Source organism: Chelonia mydas, chromosome 11, assembly GCF_015237465.2.
Source record: "Chelonia mydas isolate rCheMyd1 chromosome 11, rCheMyd1.pri.v2, whole genome shotgun sequence".
In the NCBI taxonomy this organism is placed as follows: domain Eukaryota; kingdom Metazoa; phylum Chordata; order Testudines; family Cheloniidae; genus Chelonia; species Chelonia mydas.
Window position 1 is genome coordinate 76140444 of NC_051251.2, and position 20397 is coordinate 76160840.

General features: G+C 40.3%; 1 protein-coding gene across 9 annotated transcripts in view; it reads right to left on the reverse strand.

The window, feature by feature from the left end:
• Window positions 1–882: 882 nt before the first annotated feature.
• The window catches only part of PCNT (pericentrin), a 241299-nt gene continuing 221784 nt past the window's right edge, over window positions 883–20397 (reverse strand). For all 9 annotated transcript variants that reach the window (XM_037912953.2, XM_037912948.2, XM_037912949.2 and 6 more), the window contains 7 exons: window positions 17733–17903; window positions 16540–16704; window positions 9261–9499; window positions 6309–6397; window positions 4641–4794; window positions 2993–3120; window positions 883–1312 (listed from right to left, as the gene is read on the reverse strand). In XM_037912953.2, coding sequence (XP_037768881.1) covers window positions 1272–1312; window positions 2993–3120; window positions 4641–4794; window positions 6309–6397; window positions 9261–9499; window positions 16540–16704; window positions 17733–17903 — 987 coding nt within the window. In that variant the 3' untranslated portion in view covers window positions 883–1271. The remainder of the gene's footprint in view (window positions 1313–2992; window positions 3121–4640; window positions 4795–6308; window positions 6398–9260; window positions 9500–16539; window positions 16705–17732; window positions 17904–20397) is intronic.

A 20397-nucleotide genomic window follows, 5' to 3' on the forward strand; every position in this document is an offset into this window, starting at 1 on the left:
AACCTAAAACTGCATTTGTTTTTTTGCGGACGCTGCTGACACCACAACTCCCAGATCCTTCTCAGCAGTGCTACTGCCAAGCCAGTTATCCCCCATTCTGTATTTGTGCATTTGGTTTTTCTTCATTTTATCATCTACAGCCCACTTCTCCAATTTATCAAGATCCCTCTGACTCTTAGCTCTATGCTCCAAAGTGTTTGTAAACCCCCACCCGCCCTGCTCCTGCAGCTTTGTGTCATCTGCGAATTTCATCTCTATATAACATTAATAAAGATGTTAAACGCCAGACACAGAACAGATCCCTGTGGAGCCCCACTTGAGACCTCCCTACAATCTGACATAATTCCATTAATAATTATTCATTGTTTGCAGTTGTTTAACCAATTATGTATCCACTTAATGGTAGTTCCAGCAAGCCATCATTTCTCCAGTTTAATCATCAGAATGTCATATAGGACTGTCTCAAAAGCCTTGCTAAAGCCCAGGTATATTATGTCCACCGCATTCCCCCGCATTTGATATCATACCTCCATCCTTTCCCACAGCAAGGATAGGCGGGAAAGAAGCTTCTAAACTAACTCACTCAAACAGCCAATCTCTATTCCACGTGGAACTCAAAAGATGATGGCTTCACATCGTGGTGGTGGTTGGTGAGAGGATCAGGACAGGAGTTACTTTCAGTGTTTGAAAACCCAACATGTCAATCCAAAATTTTCAGAATATAATCACAAGATTTATACATGAGTGCTTCTTACTGATGCATATGTAACTGTTTAGTTGATATTAATGACCTTACTTGCACATGAAAATCTTGAGCAGCTTTATAGTAAGAGCAGCAATTAGATACACAGCGTAGGAACCAAAACCAATACATAGTAAGAATTCGCTAATAAAATGTCATTTTAATAACTTTTTACAAGGAATCCGGCTATACACTTTAGAAAAATAAACATAAAAAAGACACTTTGTGGCTTCCAATACAATGCTGCAGGCACACTTAAGCTGTTAAGGTTAACAGTTATTCCACATAAGTATGTAAAATGTTGTGAGTGAATAGAGACTTCCTCTAAAAGTGTAAATGTACTAAAATTTAATAAACCAGTTACATAAAAATCTGATGCAAAAACATTGCATAGACTCAAACCCCTTTATTCAACTGCACATAAGTGCTGGATTTCCTAGTACTCGGATACACGAGAATACAAAAGCATCCACTTCAGAAGCAAGTAGCAACCTGGGGTTTTCGGTCACAGGTCTGAGAAATGCTCTGATCACTTTATGTTTCTCTGGTGAGGTGGTCCTGGAGTGTTTCCTAAATTTAAATAAAACAACCAATGAATACTGGCAACCTACTAGCATTTACATTACCAATTGTCACAGTACAGTTGTGCATTACTTTCTGTGGTGATGTTTGCTTACCACTATGAATTTCATGTTGGCTTAGTTGAAAGAGGTGATCTCTTCCACAATCCACTTAGGAACAATACATACAAGGGACTAAATGGCCTACTAACCTGGAGACCTGGATTCAAGACTAGGTTCCTTTCACAATCAGCAATGAGCTTGACTGTCTGGTCCTAATCTGATACCTTTTACCAGCAACGAAGTGTGATGTCTCTGGGCTGAAGTGTACATGTTAAAGTTTACTCGAAACTAGAAACCATTTTATTCACAACATTGAGAGATTTTGCTGTGACCTTTTCAAACTATTTCCCACATAAACTAAAAGTGTGATTAATAATTAAAGCAGCATTTCTGAGCCTTCTTCCAATGATAGCCACTTTTCTGAAAAATGTCACTGATTTTGCAAAGGTTTGGTAGTAAACTGTTAAACAAAATATTTGATTCTGTGAGGTGCTATCAAGTTTCTATCACAACATATGGGGGAGGGATAGCTCAGTGGTTTGAGCATTGGCCTGCTAAACCCAGGGTTGTGAGTTCAATCCTTGAGGTTAGGCCTCTGGGGCAAAAACTGGGGACTGGTCCTGCTTTGAGCAGGGGGTTGGAGTAGGTGACCTCCTGATGTCCCTTCCAACCCTGATATTCTATGATTCTATGATATCTGGATTACCTATTCTGCTACCAGGAGTTTCAATAATTATGAAAACCACAGTTTTTCAAATTCATGGCAACAAGCTCTGGTTGAAATCCTGGCCCGACTGAAGTCAATGTCAAACTCCCATTGACTTCAATGAGGCCAGGATTTCACCCTCAATATATAAAATACATCACCTTCAAGTATAATAATTTTTTTCATCTTAATTGGCCTCCTGAAAGTGCTTTGCAAAACTCGGAATTAGAAGCTGATATTAAAATGACCACGTCACTATAGGAGCCATTATATACAGTTAATATCAAACACAGAGTGACATTATTTAGCTTCCAATAACTGTTAAATTACATGATAGCAAGTCCTGGGTTTTCCAATTCAAAATAACTTTTTGTTTAGAAATTTAAGCTATTTAGACTGAGGTTAAAAAGAAAAATGGTTGAAATAGAAAACTGAACCAAAAAAAAGTTTCCATTCATGAATATTTTCAGGATTGACTTTTTGTCCTGAATCTAGAAGGAAAAATTTTAGAATTCTTAAGCATATTCGACTATTCCATTCCCTACCCAACTATCTGTATAGCTTTTTAGAGAGCTAGTGGGAATGAAGCAACTTCAATTTAAACCCTCCTCTTACATGCTTAATGTCTGACAGTATAAGATGACAGAAAAGAAGAACTTTTATCTTTGAACAGCTCCAGTTAAGAAATCATTTGTCGAAGTGTCATGCTTTGAATCTTTTAAGATACAATCTGTGAAAGCAGCAAAACTTCCCTTCAAAGATGCACATTTTAATCTCCCCTCCCACCATGACAAATGCAAAGTTGTTTCTTTTTAAAATGTTCTTCACATTTTGTGACTATTAAGGACAATATGTAGAAGGCTTTTGAAAAAAGAAGACGAGACTTTAGAAAAGCCTGAGGGATGATGAGGTTCATTTTACCTGTTTGTGCACCTCCTAATCTCTGCTGGATAACCTCTAAGCGATGGATGTATTCAGTTAATGACCGTTCGGGGTCTTGAGTAGACACTAGTGACTTCTCCGAAGCTGAACTTGTGGATGGATGTAATCTTAAAGAGAAAAAAAAGAAAAATTAAGCTTCTTCCTTTGTAAAGCTCACAATATACACGCAGAGAAGGTGAGTGAAGCGGTATCTCTTACTGATCAACTTCTGTTGGAGAAAGTGACAAGTTTTCAAACTACACAGAGCTCTTCTTCAGGTGCTAAAGAAGAACTTTGTGTAGCTTGAAAGCTTGTCTGATTCATCAACAGAAGTTGGTCCAATGAGATATTACCTCACCCACTCTCTCTCTCTAATAGCCTGGGACCGACACGGCTACACCGCACTGCAATATACACACAGCTAAGGCCAGCCTAAATGTCCTCATGTAGTTAATAATTCAGTGCAAGGGAAACTGGAATTTCAAAAACTGTTGCTGTACCTCTCAGCCCCATTCTGTGTAACAATGTGATGAATGAGGATGCGTGGTGTAATATTTGGAATGGAGTGTGAAAGAAAGTAATATCCTTGTTAAGGGCTGGAAACCTAGGAGTCTCAACCCTGCTGATATCTAAGGCCTTGTCTACACTACCAGGGTAAGCTGACCTAAGTTACACTACTCCAGCTACGTGAATAACTTAGATCGACCTACCGCAGTGTCTTCACTGCGCTGCGTTAACGGGAAACACTCTCCCGTGGACTTACCTTACTCTTCTGGGGAGGCTGAAGTACCAGAGTCGACCGGAGAGCGCTCTGCCGTTGATTTAGCGGGTCTTCACTAGACCCACTAAATTGACACCAACTGCATCAATTGCAGCAGCATGGATCTCCCTGGTAGTGAAAAGCCCTAAGAGGTAGCCGCCTAGTGGAAGCAGTTGGCAGGAAACAGCTGTAGAAGGCAGCTCAGGTGCTAAATCTTTTGCTCTGAGAAGTGGTGGGGAGAGCAGAGTTGGAGTGCTGCAAATTCTGTGATGCGCCTCTTAGGGGTAGAGCGCAGAATCTCTCCCTTGGTATCTAAGACCCCCTTTGGGACACTGGGATTTGGCCACTGCTCCCTAATATTGAAAAAAACTGCTAAGTTGGAGGTGGGCACACCTTCCCCCCCTTGCACTTCCCCAGATACACACACCTGAAGCCTGCAGGTGTTTGTTACTAATGAAGCATCATAACATTGTGGCATAGCCATCTCAACTAACACATGCCTTTCACACAAGATTATTGAACTTGCTTCTGTGACATGGTAATAAATTTCACTTTGTGAGACACAAATAATCAAAAATTGCCTCTGTAGGGAGGGATCATGAACACAAACATCAGAACTACTTTGTTTTGTCAAAATAACATCATTAGATTTCATTAAGCAAAATATCTCATACCAAGAAATCAAGCACATACTGTGTTTAAAACCATTCAAAACAAATTGGAAATACAACTATGTTGAGCATCATGAGACAAATGTAATACATTTAATAAATGTAAGAATCAAATTTCCATTCTTGTTCACCTAATCTCCCAACAATAGGTTATATTCTTAGGAAAGACTACTATCTGGCAGAACAAATACAATACATTATGTTATACACTAGGTACCTGTTATGTAACCAGTAAGAGGATTTCGGTGAGTGGCTCACAAATCTAGCAGAACTGGTTCTGTGGCACGATCCAATATCTCGGGTAGGAGGGGAGTTTACATTAACACTTGGGAACTGCTGCTGTCTTAAAACTTCTGTTCTAGCACCAGAAACTGTATTAAACAAGTAATAGTCAACCATGAAATTATGCACAGAGAGCCACAATATGTAACAAAACTAGTGAATGATAGCAAAACAACTTTTATTTTGGTTTTAAAGTCAAAGGCTGAGTCCGTATTTTGAACAATTGTTTTTGACAGTATTCGAAAAGGCCAACATTTTAATGTTTGTAGTAATATAACCACTCCACACATACAACTCTCTGACAAATCATGCACACGAACAGTGTTGAAAGCTACCTTGTGTCTCCCTTCTACAGTCATTTTTCATGACTATTTTATTATAACACCAGAGGCACTTTCATTCCCTGTTCCTATTTTCAAGCCTTTAATCCCAAATATTTCTTTCAATCAATTCTAAAATCTCATGCTTGTTCTCCTCTGTATCTACTGTATGGATATAATGCTATAGATAGCGAGCAACACAGACATCCACACTTTTTTTTTTTTTTTTTTTTTTTTTTTGATGAGGGAGAGGAGACAGGAGTCCAAGAAATTTCAGTCAGTCAGTCGGATCCATTTGACCATGAAAAACAAATCACAAAAATTGGCTTTTAAGGAAACTGCCGAGATGTTGTTTTGCATTGAGGTAACAAAATTAGTCATGTTTATTTTTTTTAAAGATTAAAATTTGGGAGGTACCTAGACCTTAATGAGAAATACAAAGCTTGAAAGATATTTGTTGAGGTATAAAAGTGATATAAGTAAGTTAAAAATAGTATAAAGAATGAAAAGTAATGTCCCACGTACATCGGGAACTGGAAAATGCACTATATATATTTTTGTTGGTTAAATCTGTATTTAGTTCAATATGCAGTCTAATTTTTTATTAAAAACAATGAATTAATGAAAAATGACATCTGAGATATTATATACACAAGTCCATGTATTAAAATCTGTGGTTCTAATAACACATCTATAAGATTAGGCATGGGAACATAATTGCCAGAATGGATCTGATCTCTAATAGTGGTCAGTAACAGCTGTTTTAGAGGAAGGTTCAAGAAATCCCACAGAAAGCAGTTATGGAATCACTTACCAGAAGGGACAGACCTTTCCCAATCTCTATTAACTAGCTCATGTCATTCAAAAAGTTTTTTATTTTTAATATTTACAGTAACAACCCTGGATACGGTTATCTGTGTGCACGTCCAGTCTCTGCCTTACTGATATCTTGCGGCAATGAGTTCCACCCACAGGGTGACTGTGCATGGTATGAAAGATAATTTCCTTTGTTCAGCTTTAAATGCCTTTCATTCTCACTGCCTGTGCCCTTACACAAGCAGAAACAATGAGCTGCTGCTCGAATGATAAATCCTGAATTCCCCAACTATGGTGAGTGGGATCTCAACCGTTAAGTTGGGGGAACTGATGTTGTAACGGCTTTTTGTGATAAAATATCAAACCATTTCACTACTAAAATCTGTTAGTTACTACTTAATAAAGACACGTACTATTGCAAAGAAATGTTAATAAACCACAATTATTTGTTCAAAAGAAATCCTCACCTGGGTTATGTCCGATACTGTGAGAAATGTTTTCTCCCTGTGCCCCTTTTCTGTTTACTTTATGCCATTTTTTCACCAAAAACTTTAACCTTGCAAACAATGTAAAGTTTGTATACGGATTAAAAACAGCAGAAAAACAAAAATTCACTTAGTTGAAATATTAAACATTATTGCTGATGTGAACATCTTAAGCAATATAAATAACAACCCTAGAAAGGAACTGGGAGCACAAAGATATTCAATTTAAGTCTCCTGGGCATAGGCTTATCAAATAGTTTATTGTGTTAACTGCCCTTCGGATATTTATTAAACGGCTGATGGAGTCAGACAAGAAAATTCAGAATTTATAAACTGGTTTTAAAGCAGAGCTTCTCTCTACATTGCACCAAGTTGAGAGAAGCATGTCATCCCTTGACTTTAGCAAAGCTTTTGATAGTCTCCAACAGTATTCTTGCCACCAAGTTAAAGAAGTGTGGGCTGGATGAATGGACTATAAGGTGGATAGAAAGCTGGCTAGATCATCGGGCTCAACAGATACTGATCAATGGCTCCATGTCTAGTTGGCAGCCAGTATCAAACAGAGTGCCCCAAGGGTCGGTCCTTGGGCCGGTTTTGTTCAATATCTTCATAAATGATCTGGAGGATGGCGTGGGCTGCACCCTCAGCAAGTTTGCAGATGACACTAAACTGGGAGGAGTGGTAGAAACGCTGGAGGGTAGGGATAGGATACAGAGGGACCTAGACAAATTAGAGGATTGGGCCAAAAGAAATCTGATGAGGTTCAACAAGGACAAGTGCAGAGTCCTGCACTTAGGACGGAAGAATCCCATGCACCGCTATAGACTAGGGACCGAGTGGCTAGGCAGCAGTTCTGCAGAAAAGGACCTAGGGGTTACAGTGGACGAGAAGCTGGATATGAGTCAACAGTGTGCCCTTGTTGCCAAAAAGGCTAACAGCATTTTGGGCTGTATAAGTAGGAGCATTGCCAGCAGATTGAGGGACATGATCATTCCCCTCTATTTGGTATTGGTGAGGCCTCATCCAGAGTACTGTGTCCAGTTGTGGGCCCCACACTACAAGAAAAATGTGGAAAAATTGGAAAGAGTCCAGCGGAGGGCAACAAAAATGATTAGGGGGCTGGAGCACATGATTTATGAGGAGAGGCTGAGGGAACTGAGATTATTTAGTTTGCAGAAGAGAAGAACGAGGGGGGATTTCATGTTGCAGTGGGGGAGGTTTAGGTTGGATATTAGGAAAAACTTTTCCACTAGGAAGGTGGTGAAGCACTGGAATGGGTTACCGAGGGAGGTGGTGGAATCTCCTTCCTTAGAGGTTTTTAAGGTCAGACTTGACAAAGCCCTGGTCGGGATGATTTAGTTGGGGATTGGTCCTGCTTTGAGCAGGGGGTTGGACTAGATGACCTCCTGAGGTCTATTCCAACCCTGATATTCTATGATTCTATGAAACGACAGTTATCTCAATTAAAAAAACCCTATTAAGTTTCACCCCCTCTGCCAGCTGTAACAGAATGCAGTGAACACAAACAAGAAAGGTGTAATACTAAGGAACAGGATGAGGAACCTATCTTAACATATTCCCTATGAAGACATAAGATGCCATTAGGAGACTTTCAGGCAAAGGTTTTCAAGATTGTATACTGGGGCAGGAGGAGACAAAAGGAACAAAAGCATAAACAAGCTTCTTATAGTGAAATCTTAATTTACTTTTTCATTTTAATGTATTTGACATTTTCTCCCTTCCTCCTTTGTGTGTGTGTCTGTCTAAAATGTTTAAAAGCCACGTTTGGTGACATACAATATGCAAAGGCAAGTCCCTGGTAAAAGAAACCCAGTCCCAAAAGACTGTTCATGTGGCAGTAAGAAAAGGAACAAATAGGGTAATGCAATTTTAACACCCTAAAAACACCATCCAATCCCCTCAACAGTTCCTGCCTTCCCTTTGTTTTGTCTCTGAGCGAAGCAGATCCTTCCCTTTCACCCTCCCTGCTCAGCGTTGGCAGAAGGTTTGTGGCACCTTTCCTCTGTACCCCTTATGAATGCATGATGTTGGAGGATGCCCTCCACTATACTGCAGCCTTTGGGGGCTGTAGGGAGCCCTGGGGCAGCTCCTCATGCTCCACAGGATTGGTCACTGGCTTCCTGCTCCTGCATGTAATCCTGCTGCTGTTGCCATGAAAGCTTCCCTCTCAGGTATAACAAAGTACATCAGCAATTATTAACCTCAACCAATCACACTTTTACCAAGTGAGGGAAAAAGACTCAGGAGGAACCACATTTAGAACAAAATTATTGTTAAATTTAAAAAGTTATATTTCAATGACCTCCAACCAATAGGGAGCTGGGTTTTTCATTTTGAAATTATCTGCTTATTACAGATTGATCCTTTGTGGATAAATCAATGTGACAAGCTTCGTGACGGATGAAAAGTAGACTTGTTGGCAGAACTCAGAGGAATGTACTCATCGCTGATGAAGCATGAATGAGGTCAGATGGAAGGATTAATACTTCAGGCCAATGACTGGTGATACAATAGTCTCCTATGGGTTAGGATACACTCAGTAAGCCCAGACAGAGGGGTCATTGCCTGAATGGGTCATTCCTTCACAGGTGCTACATGTGAATACAGATACCAGATACTATGGGGTTGGGTGCAGTATAAAAATAGACAGATGCAGCTTTCAGGAAGCAATATTTTAAGGTATTCTAATAAAGCACATATGAAACACATTGGCCTTGAACATGCCATATTGGTTAAACACACAATTATTGTCTAAGTAACACTTTGAAATAACTGTTGAACAAATCTTTCACTCCAGAGTAAGGGAATTACAACTAAGCAGTTCTACAAATGAAAAATCTGGGGAATGTATTGTGGATGCTGTAACATTTACAAGGAAAACATAGGAAAATTATTTTATGAGTTTGTTTTTACCTTGATACTGCAATGACCACTCTCACTGCAGATCTGAACTTGGTAAAAGGACGGGAACGTGATTCAGAGACCTGCAGGTCTGCAGGCGAAGGATAGACTCCCATACGAGCTATCAGTGACAGCGTTGCTTGCTCACAATCCTGGAATCCACCCAGAAGCAGAAGAAGGTATTTCTTCTGATAAACGAGAGCCTTTCTAAAACTCTCTGCTCGCAGATACTTCCTGTATAATTTCTGCAACTGAAAAAAACCCAAGTCATTGAAATTTAATTAAGGACGCCTGAACACTCGTCGTATAGCCAGACCTGTTTACTCCCACAAGTTCTCCCACAACCTGTTTTCCGTGGCTTGACAAAAGCTAGCTAAAGCGGTTTTACTTTGGTAAATTGTGCGGAAGGCCATATAATAAGAACTGCTTCTAAAACTTAAGAAATTGTATAATGTTTTTGAAAATGAAACTTCCAATTAAAATTTGCATTACTGAAGCTCCTGCTAATATGAACCATTTACTGAAAATTAACAGTGTTTGTGATACTGGCAGCATGGAAGCCTTACATGAAGGTCTGTAAGGCTGCTATACCTCTACCTGTCTATGAGGCCTTGTCTACACCAAGGAATTTTTGCAGGGTTACGTGACCTGTCAAGTAAGGTTCTAAGAACAGCTGCCAGAAGACATCTGCATTAGTGCTTCCAACATTGCTGATATGAGGGCAGCTACATCAGCAGCTATTTGCTAGCATGGACAAGGCCTCATGTAACTAACTTTACAGGCATTTGATTTTGGACAATCCAATTGTCTTAATATTTGTGAGCTTCTGAACACCATATTCACACCCGACACTGGGAAAATGGTTTCACTGTTTACCTTCTAGAACAGGATTTGTGTTAACTAGTTAATGTGAATGAGCATGCATGTTGGATTCAATGTTAATCTAACTTGATCATGATAAAATTGTCACAAAGGGGTTAATAGATGCTTCTGAAGTTCAAAGGAAACTATGCACTGAATACATAATATTCATGGATGGTTGGTAAGTTCTTGTGACAGACAAGAGGCTTGTGTCTCCCTCAGACAGCTTTTAGACCACAGAGAAGCCTGAGAGTTACAGAGGAATTTGTATCTTAAATGACTTGGCAACAAGAGTAACTTTTCTTATTGAAGACATATGCGGAAGAGTATTTTTGAATGGCCTTGTGAACAACATGTTATCTAACTATCACTAACCATCTTTTGAAAAGTGACTGCAAAGCTTTTCCTAAAAATTGAAAACTTGTAAGATTCCAAAAGTGTAAACAATAAATGCAGTTTATATAGCAGCAAAATAATTCTATATTTAATGAAAATTACCTAATATCCTGACAAATATGAGATGCAGAGATCTTGGGTTCTTTTGTTACAGCAAGTACGATCATATTTATCATGAACAAAGAGAATTCAAATTGAATTCGGAATAGGATGATTTTTCTTTTTTAACCTTCTTTATGGGTATCCACTTAAAACTGCAGCCTGGGTTTCCCCAGAAGTCAAGGGTCTCGATGCGGTAACTGTCTCAAATTGTGTTAAAATAAATGGAGTCCATTGCTAACAATGGGTATATAGTTCATCTACTCTCTGACTCCTACTCAAGAGGTTCTGTCTTTTTTAATTAAATATATGCTTCGATTCAAATTTAAGATTAGATCTATGCAGAGGATAACTATGTTCATTAAGTAAAGTAAAACCTACTTATTTAGTTTTTCTAGAATATGATTTAAAGGGATACCACCAATTTGAAATTTAGTGAATTTCAAAAAACATATTAAGTAGTTTAAATATTACCCCAGCTAATTTCTATTGTTTAACAATGTTTTTAAAGATTTTTCTTCCCATGTTACATGTGAAAGAGCCAAACAACAGGGGAAACTGACTGGCTCTAAAGAGAAAACAGTGGACCAACTTTAAACACTGTGCTATGGAAGGCACAAAATACAAAAATGGGAAAAAACTAGGGTTTTTTCCCCCTCTCTAATCTTTGATTACAGCTACTTTAGACAGAGCAAACAAGCATAACAGCCTCTTCCCTGAAAATCCACCTGGATTGCATGAAGTAACAAATTTAGTTAAAACTAGGGTTGTCAAGCGATTAAAAAATTAATCACAATCACTCATGCTATTAAACAATAACAGAATACCATTTATTTAAATATTTTTGGGTGTTTTCTACATTTTCAAATATATTGATTTCAATTACAACACAGAATACGAAGTGTAAAGTGCTCACTTTATATTTATCTTTGATTACAAATACTTGCACTGTAAAAAACAAAATAAATAGTATTTTTCAATTTACCTAATACAAGTACTGTAGTGCAATCTCTTTATCATGCAAGTTGAAAAACCGGTTACCTACCTCTCGTAACTGTTGTTCTTCGAGATGTGTTGTTCACGTCCATTCCAAATCCCACCCGCCTCCCCTCTGTCGGAGTCTTCTGGCAAGAAGGGACTGAGCAGGCGGCGGGTCGGCAGTGTCCTATATACAGCGCCATGAGGGCGCCACTCCAGGGTGCTTCACAGTCGACCCAACGTGTACCGCTAGGGGAAAATCCTTTCGACAATCATGCGTACACACTTATTGGAATGGACATGAGCAACACATCTCGAAGAACAACAGTTACGAGAGGTAGGTAACCGTTTTTCTTCTTCGACTGCTTGCTCATGTCCATTCCAATATGTGACTCCCAAGCAGTTTCTTTGGAAGAGGGGTCGGAGTTCAGCTGACTGTAGGACTGCCCTGCCGAATGCTGTGTCATCCTTTGTTTGGTGGGTGATGCCATAGTGTGACGTGAAGGTGTGGATGGAAGACCATGTTGCCGTCTTGCATATGTCTCGAACAGGGACGTGTGCAAGGAAAGCTGCGGATGAAGCCTAAGCTCTCGTGGAGTGTGCCATCAATGGCAGGGGCGGAACGTTGGCCAGGTCATAGCATGTTCTAATGCAGGATGTGATCCACAACAAAATGCGCTGGGATGAGATGGGAAGCCTTCTCATCCTTTCGGCAATTGCAATAAGGAGCTGTGGAGACTTACGAAATGGTTTTGTGCATTCAATGTAGAAGGCTAGGGCACACCTGATGTCCAGGGAATGGAGCATCCACTCTCTGCCAGTGGCATGAGGCTTAGGGAAGAAGACCGGTAAAAATATGTGCTGATTCACATGAAACTGGGAGATCACCTGGGGTAGAAACGCAGGGTGAGGACGCAGCTGAACCTTGTCTTTGTAAAAGACAGTATGGGGGGCTTGGAGGTAAGCTCTTTGAGCTCAGACACCTTTCTGGCTGATGTTATAGGCACCAGAAAGGCAACCTTCCAAGAGAGGTAGGAGAGAGGGCAGGTGGCCTTGGGCTCAAATGGAGGGCCCATGAGCCTGGACAAGACTAGTTGAAGTCCCACTGGGGAACGGGCTGCCGCACATGGGGGTAAAGCCTGTCCAAGCCCTTGAGGAATCGGCCCACCATGGGGTTTCCAAAGACTGATCTACCCGCTGCCCCTGGTGGGAGGCTGAGGTGGCAGACAGGTGCACTTTTATAGATGATATTGCCAGCCTTTGTTGTTCAGGTCCAGTAAGTAGTCCAAAACGAGGGGAATTGGTGCTTGCTGCGGTGGTATAGCCTTCTGCAGGGACCAAATAAAAAACCGCTTCCACTTTGCCAGATATGTGGCTCGGGTGGAAGGTTTCCTACCTCCCAGGAGAACTTCTCTCACTGAGTCCGAACCCTGGAGGTCCAATGGGTTCAACCTTGGAGTTTCCACGCCGTGAGGTGGAGGGACTCCAGGTTGGGGTGCTGGAACTTGCAGCAGTCCTGAGTGATATGGTCTGGGCATAGGGGAAGGGTTACTGGTCTGTCAACCAATACGCTTAACAACGTAGTGAACCTGCGCTGGCGGGGCCACGCCGGCACTATGAGGATCAACGAAGCTCTGTCCTGGCGGACCTTGAGAAGGACTCTGTGTATGAGAGGGAAGGGCAGGAATGCATAGAGCACGTGACTCATCCATGTGAGGTGAAAAGCGTCTGCGATGGAGACCGCTTGCTGATTAGCAACGCGAAGCTGGAGCCCCCTGGTCGAGTTGACTTTACGGCCAAAAAGGTCCAGCTTCTTAGCGTCCCGCAACTTTGGGACGGGACCTGGTTGACCCTGCCGCTCTTTGTGGTTCGCCGCATCCACCACTAATGTTCCAGGCTGAGGGTGGGTAAAAAGGTGGCCTGCCATAGCACCTTTGTGGTGTTTTGTATGGTCTTGTAAGGGGCAAGGCTAACCTAGAGGTACCCTCCTGGGCAAGAATATCCACCATTGGGTTTGAGTCTTCTGACACCTCCTCAGCCTGGAGGGGTTAGTTTTGGGCCACCCTCCTAAGAAGGTCCTGGTGCGACCTATTGTCCATCGCAGGGAGTGTGGTGGCAGAGGTGCCAGCCACTGCCTCATCCGGTGAAGAGGATGATGAGGCCCGTGGGACTCGGTCCTCCTGATCCTCAGGCTCTCTGGAGGCTGGCTCTGGTAGGTCTGCCCTATTTGGGGCAGACTGTGGCACTGGTACCACATGGGGTGCTGGTTCGAGAGTTGCACCCGTTTGTGAAGACCCACTCAGTCCTACTGCCTCTGGAATGATGGCCAAAGCATGAAGGGACATATGAATATTTAGCATATCTGGCATGTAAATACCTCACAACACCAGCTACAAAAGCGCCATGTGAACACCTGTTCTCACTTTCGGATGACATTGTAAATAAGAAGCAGGCAGCATTATCTCCCATAAATGTAAACAAATTTGTTTGTCTTAGCGATTGGCTGAACAAGAAGTAGGACTGAGTGGACTTGTAGGCTCTGAAGTTTGCCACTGTTTTGATTTTGAGTGCAGTTATGTAATAAAAAAAATTCTTCATTTGTAAGTTACACTTTCACGATAAAGAGATTGCACTATAGTACTTGTATGAGGTGAACTGAAAAATACTATTTCTTTTGTTTATCATTTTAACAGTGCAAATATTTGTAATAAAAAATAATATAAAGTGAGCACTGTACACTTTGTATTCTGTGTTGTAATAGAAATCAATATATTTGAAAATATAGAAAATCATATAAAATATTTAATACACTTCAATTGATATTCTATTGTTTAACAGTGCGATTAATCACGATTAATTTTTTGAGTTAATCGTGTGAGTTAAGTATGATTAATTGACAGCCCTAGTTAAAACTATACACATACTTCAATTAAACCTTTGATATTAGCTATCTGAACAGGGCTCAGACAACATAAATCTCAATTCCACACATCAAATATTAAAATGATGCCAAAGTATCACAGTCTTTCACTGAACAATTTTATTCAACATTAATCTCCTGCATGTCTCAGTTTGCAAAAAGGACTAAAACAGTTACAAAAATGATCATCCTTGTACAGGAGACTAACTCAAGAGGAGCTAGCTGCATCCCTACCTGAGGGGAAGGATCACTAGCCTGCAGCCAAGGCAGTCACCAAGGAACAAGCACCATCTCCCTGGCCAGAAGAGACTGAGGAGCAGGCCTAGGAGCAGCTGGCTTAAGACAGAACCGGATGAAAAAAGGTTCCGACCCTGCCATACCTTACAGCTGCCCTGGTACCGCAACAGGATGCCACCCAGAGTCCATGAGGAGTCACTACTAGAGACAAGCCACCACTGCAACTTGGATTATAGGGGCCACTCCCCAAACTGAAGGGACAACAGTAGGAAGTAGCCCCGGACAGCGGATGTAGACTCCCCACTGGTAGGTCCCTTACTCAGGGGTTGACTTCCAAAGGATCCTGAGCTGAGACCTGATGGAGTGGGAGCGGCCTGGCTCCTCCTAGCTCCCCTGCAGCCTTAAAGACTGAGGCACCTTGACCAAGCTGGGGGCTGGAAAGCAAGCGCTCCAGCCACTAGGCCACCCAGCCCTCCAAGCCCTCTGTCACAATTATTTAAAGAAACATTTCTGTAAAGTACTCCAGAACAAAATATAGGAAATGATGATGCATTGGCTGGGGGAATGGGATGCTCGCTAAATAATTTAACAAGTCTAATCCTGAAAAATCTGTGTGTTCAATGGAATACACACATTTAAGCATGGCAGATTTATGCACAAAAATGCCACAGTTGCATGAATTAAACCAGGATGTGCAAACATATTTGGCCAGTTATGACCCTATATAGCCACATTTGCCCCAAAATACCTAATTTAAACAAAAAGTCATGGGATTTGTATAAATAAATTAGATACTTGCAAACATGCTTGTATATTCAAGGTAAGTCCACATATTAAATACAGTGAGCAGTTCTGGTCTCTCCCATCTCAAAAAAGATATATCAGAATTGGAAAAAAGTACAGAGAAGGGCAACAAAAATGAGTAGGGGTATGGAATAAATTCCACATGCAGACAGATCAAAAAGACTGGGACCATTCAGGTTAGAAAAGAGACGACTAACGGCAGTTATGAGAGAGGTCTATAAAATCATGAATAGCGTGGAGACTGTGAATAAGGAAGTGTTATTTACCCCTTCCCATAACACAAGAATCAGGGGTCACCCTATGAAATTAATAGGCAGCAGGTTTACACCAAACAAAAGGGAATACTTCTTCACACAGTGCACAATCTACTTGTGGAAATCACTGTCAGTGTGAAGGATTTAGCTATGAAGGCTAAAAGTACAACTGGGTTAAAAAATAATTAGATAAGTTCATGGAGGATAGGTCTATCAATGGCTATTAGCCAAGATGGTCAGGGACGCAACCCCATGCTCTGTGTCTCCCTAAACCTCTGACTATCAGAAGCTGGGACTGAAGATAATTGCCCTGTTCTGTTCATTCCCTCTGAAGCACTTGGCACTGGCCACTGTCGGAAGACAGATACTGGCCTAGATGGACCACTGGCCTGACCCTGCATAGCCGTTTTTATGTTGTTGTTATCTTACAAAGTCAGGCTCAAGATGTTTTTTCCTGAAAAAATTACAATGTGCATCCAATCCAACCATATGTAAGAAATATCATTACATCTTGTAAAAGTGTCACATGTTAATTCTGAGACATGAATAATAGTAAAAATAAGTGTCTCATCACATTTTGAGGAGAATCTTAAAGCGGTTTCCAAACGTTATTTCACAACAAATCTGTAGGTATATGAAAATATGGGTAAACTACAGTACAAATTCTCTGTGGTCGTGGGTCTAGCAACCTGACTGCTCGCCAGAGTGCATTTCTGATCATATTTTGCAACATCCATTTTACCTTTGGGTTGGAAGTTTCCATAATTGGCTTGTTTTCAATTTCAACAGTAGCTTTAGCCAGCTCAGATTCTGCCTGTTTCAAAGCATTCTGCAAAATAGTTTTTTCTCGCTGCCATGAAGCCCTTTCTGATCCCTGGACGGAGTGAGCATCATCTGTAGAGTGGATCTAAAAAATGAAATTCAAAGAAAGAACATAAAATAACCATCAAGGTTCACTACTTCCAAAGGAATGTAAAAGTTATATCTTTTAAGTCAAATTCAATAGTAAATTGACTTTATGGAAAAACTAGAATGCCAGAACAATTATATTGGAAATTTCCAGCTGCAAAAAGATGTTATCCAGATAGGATGGGAATTGCAAGTAGAACTTCAGTCCATGTTAACAAGTAAAGAAAATTAGACAGTCCTTGCCTAAAAATCTTAGTCTTATTAGTTGATATGGCTCCCATTCAGCTTAATACCAGAGAGACTCCAAAATGTTTAAAAATAGAAATACTCATCTCAGTCTTCCTTCCCACCCTATATGTAGCAGAAAGAGCTTGATTTGCTTATAGTTTTTGTATGCTATGTACATGCATAGAAATTACATGTGAATTTGAAAAAGTGGGTTCTGCACTTAATTCTGAGAGCAGTTATTCTCATCTCATATGGTCATTCTCATCTCTTGTAGGAATGAGTTCCCTGCTCCAGGTCCAGCTCCAGTGAAAGATCAGTCCCTTGTGCTCACAAGTGTCACTCTATTGGTTAACCCTTCCAGGGTTGGAATGGAAGTGTAACTATCACAATAGGGTATGGCAACAAAGGGTGGGGAAATCTCTCAGGTAGCTAGGTCAAATCCTTTGGAGTCTATGTTCAACAAAAAAGCAGGGCATAGAATAGGGTATCAAGGTGACATGCTGACAGCGACCTATGTTACTTGGCAGATGAGCTGCTGTTTGTGCAGATTTTAGCTTTATCAGTATGCATAGCATTATTTCTCAATAATCAATTAATATACCATCACACTTTGAACAATGAAGGGCACCGCATATCTGATGAACAGAAAACCCCAATATGTACTAGACCATGCAGGTCTAGTATATTGGTATTTTATTAGCATCAGGCCAGCAGGTAGTTGCCTTCAGTCTCCTGCCACGTATACAGCTATGCGACAGCAAAGAGAAAAATATAAATCAAATAAAAATGAATATATACCTGTCTGTTACCAATTCCCCTATGATGCTGCTGCTGAAGATTCTTCTCAAGTTGACAAATTGCTGCTCTTAATTCTAATTTCTCCTCTGTCAGTGTTGTTACAGACTTTGCAAGTTCTCCATTTTCTTTCAGCAACAAGTCTACCAGAGAAACTGAACCTTGCAGTGGTTTCTTTTTAAAAAAATTGGGGAAAAACAAATTTGAGTTCTACTAACATAGCTTCACCAAGCAATAAAACAGACTGCAGTAATTTTCATTTTTAAACTTTACAGTAGGAGGAGGCAAAGCATAAATTGCTCCTCTCCTCTATAAAAACACAGTTGAGAAACAGGCTAAACCAGCCATTTTACAGAGCTGGTAGAAACCATCCAACGATCAACTTTTTGACAATTTGACAGGAGAAAACTGGAAAAAAGATAAACAAAATTTGTGTGAATTTTTGAAAGGTTCCGACCAGTTACAGAGTTTGTCAGATGTATTTAGTGTGAAAAATGTCAATGAAATTTAAAAAAAATAGTAAAAATGTTTTAAAAAATTCACATTTTTCCACTAGCTCTACTATTCAAGCACTTAAAATAAAAATATGACTATAGAACAAAACGCAGCAAAACTAAAGTATTAAAATTAATTAGAAAAAGCTTATAAATGATACCTTTGTTCTCTTACAATGTTATTTTTTAAAAATAGTATTACAATGTTGTCTAGCAATCATTGAGTCAGAGTTTCAGGCCAGAAGGGCCCACCAGATCTAGTCTTACCTCTTGTATAGCATAGGCCATCACCCGCACACTATACCCAACAATCTAAATGGGCCAAAGCTGCCATATACACAGTAAACAATTTTATACTGACTTTTAAAATTATACACTGCATTGTGGTGTACCTGGAATTTTGCATATTCAAATAACTGTGTAGATCCGTTTATTTAAAATGTACACTATTGCAACTTCCTTATTTCTTTGAAAAACAAGCCACAAGAAAATTAGAGGCAAAGAACTTCATTACAACACTACTATGGTCATTCGTGTACATGAGGTACACAAAAAAAACTTTTTTGGGGGGTGCAGTGAGGGGGAAGATCAATGCAACATGGATCTCTAAGGGAGAATTGTGCCCCTAGGCAAACTAAACTCTTTGGGCCAGATCATCAACTGGTGTAAGTCACTGTAGATCATTTTGGAGCCAGTTATTATTTACTCTAAGGTCACTTTAGAGTGACCTGGCGGAATAAAGGAGGCTTAAAACGGGAATAAATTATATTTATACCTATTGTAAGGCTGCTTTAAACAGAGAGAGGCATAAAGAAGTCTTCATATAATGAGAATCAAGCCTACTGACTACAATGGAGTTTTGCTGATATACAGCAGCTGAAGATATGGCTTGGTTTACACAACAAAGATATATTGGTGTAGCTATGGCATTAAGAAGTGTAGTAACAGGATTACTATAGAAGACACAGGAGGTAACTGTTCTGCTTGACTTCACACTGGTTAAGTCTCACCTCGAGTAGCGTGTCCAGTTTTGAGCACCACACCAAGAAAGATGCAGACAAACTGGAGAGAGTCCCAAGAAGAGCAACATGAATGATAAAAGGCTTAGAAAACATGACTTAGGACAAGGGTTCTCAACCTTTTCCTTTCTGAGGCCCCCCAACAATGCTACAAAAACTCCAAGGCCTAACTGTGCCACGACGACAGTTTTTCTGCATATCCCAGAGATTAAAAGCTGTATTAAATGGATTGTTATACAGTTACACACACACACAAAATATATAAAAAAGACAATATAGGCACAAAAATAAACTGAATATTATTTTTTATTTACTCAGTGTGAAACTTCTTGTCGCTGATCAACAATTCTGTCAAGATGTGGGCATATCTTTGACAAGCACACGCGCATCTCATGGTCAATGTTCATCTTGGTTCGGTGCTTTGTTTTCATTGATGTGATGGCTGAAAATCCAACTTCGCATATGTAGGTGGTACTAAAGAGGATCAAAATTTTCAGTGCTGCAGAAGCAGCAGTGATGTACTCATCGGAACACACACACCAAAATTTCTCCAGCGGCATTTCTTTGAACTTGGTTCTGAGGGAGCTGTCTGATGAAATGTCAATAAGCTCTTCTAACAATTTTGATGGAACATCAGATGGAAGCTTAGCTTCAATGTTCTCACTGAAAGGGTTTGTAGTCCACGTCCGTAGCACCTTGTTGCTGTTGTGAGTTTGGGAAAATAAGCATTACATTTGTTAAGCAGACCAGACAGATGTGCTGCTAGCTGAGGTTTAATTACGTCAAAGTCCATGTTTTGTTCCTGAATGAAAGAATGTAAGAGCTCAAACAGATCACTAGTGCCCCCACAGACACGAACTTTCCAGAGTTGTAGTTTTCTTTTGAATGCCTCAATTCTTTTATGCTTGGCAATAAAATTAGTGTTCCCACATTGCATAGCTTTATTCAGCTTATTCATTTCACTGAATATGTCTGCGAGATAACCCAGTTTTGCCAGCCACACATCATCTTTCAGCACTTTGGCAAATTCAGTTTTCTTATCAACTAAAAGTACATAACTCTTCCTTGAGATTAAATATACAGGCAAGCATTCTGCCTCGAGATAGCCATCTCACCTCTGTATGCATGAGCAAGGAAAGGTACTCTGCACCCACT